The 5,171-nt window shown below is 51.7% G+C and overlaps 1 protein-coding gene across 1 annotated transcript; it reads right to left on the bottom strand.

The window, feature by feature from the left end:
- Nucleotides 1-509: 509 nt before the first annotated feature.
- On the bottom strand, nt 510-2,321 carry LOC125758335 (uncharacterized protein K02A2.6-like). Its single transcript, XM_049415394.1, has one exon. It carries the CDS (start codon nt 2,319-2,321, stop codon nt 510-512), a length of 1,812 nt encoding a protein of 603 aa, XP_049271351.1.
- Nucleotides 2,322-5,171: the final 2,850 nt, after the last annotated feature.

A 5,171-nucleotide genomic window follows, 5' to 3' on the forward strand; every position in this document is an offset into this window, starting at 1 on the left:
GGTGCCTCTCTATTCTGGTCATCACGTTGAGACAGAACAGCTCCTATGCCATACGGTGAAGCGTCGCATGAGACGAGAAGCTCCTTCTGTTCGTCGTAGTGTGCCAGTACGGTCTGACTGAGAAGCCATCCCTTAAGTTTATCGAATGTTTCTTGATGCTTGGTCTCCCATCTCCACGTGGCGTCCTTCTGCAGGAGCTGGTAGAGACAGCTGGCAATTGTTGCCCTGTTCTTCAAGAACCTGTCGTAGAAAGCCAGCATTCCAAGAAATCATTGAAGTGCTTGCTTGCAGTTTGGTGCTGGAGCCTCCGTTATTGCTCGTACTTTCTCTTCGTTGGTGTGGACGCCTGTCTCGTCAATTCGGTGTCCCAGAAAAGAAACTTCTCGCACTGCAAAACAGCACTTGTTTTTGCCGAGACGAAGGTTGCAATTGCGTAGCCTCTTCAGGACTTCTTCCAGTCTCTCGGCGTGTTCAGTGGCGTCTTTTCCACTGATGATCACGTCATCTAGTTATGCGCAAACGCCTGGGATGCCAGACAGCATAGTTTCCATAAAGCGTTGAAAAATGGCTGGAGCTGCAGAGATTCCGAAAGGCAATCGTTTGACCTTGTAAAGCCCTTTCAGCGTGTTCAGGGTCAATATCTCTGCTGTCTCTGGCGTTACGTGAAGTTGCTGATAAGCTTGTGCCAAATCCAGGGTGCTGAATACCTTGCCTCCCCTCAAGTGGCTAAGGACTTCATCTGTTGTTGGAAGTGGGTAGTCTGCCTTCTTCGATACCTGGCTCACTGTGCAACGGTAGTCGCCACATATTCGCAACGAGCCGTTTTTCTTTCTAACAAGTACGAGAGGCGTTGCCCAATCCGAATGCTGCGCAGGCTCGATTATGCCTTGACTTTGCAGTCGATCCAATTCAGCTTCTACAGCTGACCGCAGCGCGAAAGGAACTGGTCGTGCTTTTAGGAACTTTGGCTTCACTCCTTCCACGAGTTCAAGTTGTACCGCAGGACCGACGTGTCCTGAGATGTCCTCGTCGAACACAGACTGGTACTTGTCTAGAAGCTTCGAAACAAGTTTGTCGTCTGATACGTCATTGATGCCCGTGATCTGTATACCCAGATGAGGAAACCAGTTTCGTCCGAGGAGGTTACAACCTGCTCCTTTGATGACAACAAGCGGTAATGTGAAGTTCTTTTTCTTGTGCTCTACATACACCGTTGCACATCCGAGAACTCGGAGCCACTGGCCTGACCATGTGCGTAGGAGAATGTTGTCCGTTTGAAGCTGTGGTGGGTCATCTGCCCACGTAGCTTTGAACGTGGCCTCACTGATGAGTGTGCAGGCTGCACCCGAGTCGACTTCGAACTCCAAGGTCTTGCCATGTATGCGTAGTTGAGTCATGACCTTCTGCGTGCTGGACGCGTCGATTAAGGTGTTGAGCTCGTAAGGTGCCACGTCTGGTGAATCCTGTTGAGTCGTGACTGGTGCTGAGGCCACTGTCGAAGTTCCTTGTCGGGGACATTCGATGTTGTTGTTGTTGTTTGTTCTTGCCTCTTTCCGCTTTTTCAGGCAGGCCTTTTCAATGTGTCCGCGTTTCTTGCAGTAGTTGCAGGAAGCTGTCTGAAACTTGCAAGTGTCCGGACTATGCTGCGCGTCACAACGCCAACAGTGTTGTTTCTTCCTTTGGGCAGAGGCACTCGAGTGACGTTGATTTTCTGTCTTGCAGATACTTGTGCAGGCTTCGTGAATCTCTTTGAATTCCGTTTTCACGTTTTTCTGATCTTCGACGGCGTTTTCAGCTCGCAGTGCAATGTCAAAGGCTCTCTTGAATGTCAAGTCCTTTTCTGCGAACAGCCATTGCTGGACCTGCTCGTTCCGAAGACCGCAAACGAAACCATCACGCAGCATTACATCAAGAGGCAGCATTGTTGGATTCGCCGCAGCGTCTACGCTTGTTCCAAAATTGCAATCTGCTGCTAGCTTCTTGAGCGCTGTTACGTAATCACTGACCGTTTCGTCATGCCGTTGGTCACGACGTTGGAAGCGTGCCCTGCAGAAGACCTCCGACGGCTGTGGATCAAAGTGCGCCTTGAGCATCTCGACTATATCATCGTAGCTCACTTGGTTGGGCTGCTTGGGTTGAACGAGGGCGCAGACGACGTCGTAAGTCTTTTCCCCGCATAACGTTAGCAGATGAGCACGTTTCTTGGAAGCGTCCGTAATGTCGTTAGCCTCGAAGAAGAACTGTAGCCTCCCATACCAGGATCTCCAGGAGCCGGAGCTGCCGCTGAATTCGGGTAGCCGACCAAAGTCAGGCGTCGCCATCTCGTTCCGTTCCTTGACGTCGGTGAAGTGCCGGTGAGTCCAGAGTCTTCCTCGTCGCCAACTGTTACGTCTGTACAGCCACTTGTGGCTGTACGACGATTTATTTTACACAAGGAAACATGAACACATTAGAAAGCGCAGCTTAGGCGTTAGAGTCACATATGGCTAATGTTCGACGCCAGAATCACGCTCGTGCCACAGCGCCAGTGTAGTCGCGCGCGCACTTCGTCGTCGTTGTCTTCGAGCGAGACATGTCAGTTTGAAAATATAGACAGTTGTAAGTTCAGCGCTGTGTGTGTTTTCCAATGTCGTCCTCGTTCCTTGCGCTGTGAAACATCGAATTATGGTCTACAGGGCATTTTTGCAAACAGAAAGCAGCTGTTTTCACTTTTGCATTTCGTTCCTGCTCTTTGGAAGGTGGAGACACTTGCAAGGAGCGTTTCAAGGAGAGTTTGACCGTAGTATCTTTATAATATCTATCGCATCACGGGCTTCCCGCCGCGCGCTGTGGCTGAATGGGTCGATCATCCGTGCTGGCTGCTTGCGCGCTGTTATGATCGGACTTCACGGCTTCGCGCCGCTGGGCCGTTGGAATGGTATGGCGGCATCTGCCCTGCTATCTTCGCCCTCAACGTTCCCCGAAACGCACCAGATGAGGCGACGACCCTGCCGTAGTGTCCTGGACCTTTCAAAGCTGTCAAGTTCCCTCTTCAATCGCCTTGGACACGCTTGGCTGACTTTGACGCTTCTATGGCCTGAAGATGAGTGATTTACAGTCCAGGCTGCTGGCAGGAGGCAGTCGCTTATGCATTGCTATGTTCAGGCTTTTGCGAGATGCACCGAACAATTAGCTGTGTGCTGCAGTAATCGGTTCGCTGTGTGTATGGTCCTTTGTGGCGTGGTGACCCGACTAGGAGCTGGCGATCCGCTGCGCCGACGGCGCTATCGAAGCAAGGAACGACTGCAGTTGACAGCACAACTGACAACGTAGCCCGTTTCCGGGAATGTGTACCGCCGAGATCCCTTCTTGATGTGTATAGTGTCTTTTGTGTCTTGTTCGCCTCCCGGGACCGTCCGTCGTCCAGGTGCACCGCTTATCTCTTTCCCGGAGTGCGAAGGAGGCGGTGCTTACTTAGTGGGCGGAGATGAAGACAACATCTTTGATTGGCCTGTCTTGGACTTGATTGTTTCCTCCAGCAGGGAATCCTGGGAAGGCCCAGGCTTTATAACGCGAGCGTCGGCACGCTCCAAGCTATGCTACGACGAGGCTTCGACAGGCCACGTCGAAGCTACGTCGTCTAGCGCAGCGTCGCTAGACGACGCTACGACACGCTACCAAAACGACATGTAAAATAAACGTTACTGTTATCAACTCCGGCTCCTGAACTCGACTTCTCCCTGAGGCCTGGCTGCTCCCCGGTCCTATGGGCAGACCCCCGATAACATCAGCGCAATCACTGGGGCCTTGATTCGAATCCCAATGCGTTTTTTTCTTCTTTTTTTGTCTCTCTCATAATTGCTTATGTTTGCCGCGGTGGTACAGAGGTTACGGTGCTCGGCTGCTGACCCAAAGGGCACAGGTTTCGCGGCGGCTCCAGCATTTTTGAACAAGGCGAAAATGCTAGAGGCTCGTGTACTTGGTTTGAGATGCACGTTACGAACCTGAAGTGGTCGAAATTTCCGCAGCCCTCCTCTACGGCACGCCTCATAAACATATTATGGTTTGGGCACGTAGAACTCCAGCAATTATTATTACTAGTACAACGCTGCTGAAAATTTAGTTGCTTCTTTTTTCACTGCAGCATTGCAACCAAGTATTTGTAGGCGGTGTTTTACCGACAAGAATAATGACAATAGGTGTTTCTCTCAAACTGTCAAGGCCTTCAGCAAGTGCCCCCTCCCTTTACCCAACCACCCCCCCCACCCCCCTCCCCCGCTGACTGGCGCAGGCTGGCGTCGGGGACCGGTGGACCGGCGTCGGGAACGGCAGGCAAGTAGACTTGGAAGCGAGCGCGGCCGCGCGCGCCGTTGCCATAGCAACGACGGAGAGATCTTCAACCGGCTGCTTTGCTGCTGGCTTGCGTTTCCTTTTACAGCGAATGCTGTTATGAGATCATTTCACCGGCCGTTTTTGGCGCCGTAGTTGTCCGCCGCCGCCGCCGCCGCCGGTGTCCGTAACCAGTATCGCTCGAAATAAGAAAAAATCGACATAAGAAAAAATTCCAGGATGGAACGAGGTTCGAACCTGGGCCCTCTGCGTGGGAGCCCAGTATTCAACCTCTGAGCCATACCAGTGCTTGAAACTGCTTTGCAAAAAGGTCCTATACAGGCTTCATGTCGGGAAGGAACCACATTAGCAAATGCAATATAGCGTGGTAGAAGTTTAAAATAAGCACCAAGCGTCGCACAACGCGAATTCTGTAACCAGGCGTCACACAATGCGATTGATTGCGCAACGAGTAGGTTGTTGAATGCTTCCAACCCATTACAAAGGACTCTGCCATAATTCTTCATCGTCATCAGGCACAGCATCAACAAAGTGCGCATAATGCCTTAGATGCGTTTAGCAGGTGCCAACGCTCTCCGTAGAATGTCGAAAAATGGCACAGTTCCTGCTGCCCTATTTCTCAAGAATTACAATGATTTATAGCGTCGCGGGTTCCTCGCAAGTGCACTTGTATTGGTTGCCAAGGAAGCCGATAAGCGCATGATCCACTTCCTCGGGGCCTCAGTAATGTTCTTTGCCCCCCCCCCCCCCGTCTCTCTCCCACGTCAACGTATGTTATACAGCATGACGGGAGAGGGAAATAGCGACCCAAGAGAGCCCCAAGAGAGCTTACAACGGGCTCT

This window comes from Rhipicephalus sanguineus, chromosome 4 (genome assembly GCF_013339695.2).
Source record: "Rhipicephalus sanguineus isolate Rsan-2018 chromosome 4, BIME_Rsan_1.4, whole genome shotgun sequence".
Taxonomy (NCBI): Eukaryota; Metazoa; Arthropoda; class Arachnida; order Ixodida; family Ixodidae; genus Rhipicephalus; species Rhipicephalus sanguineus.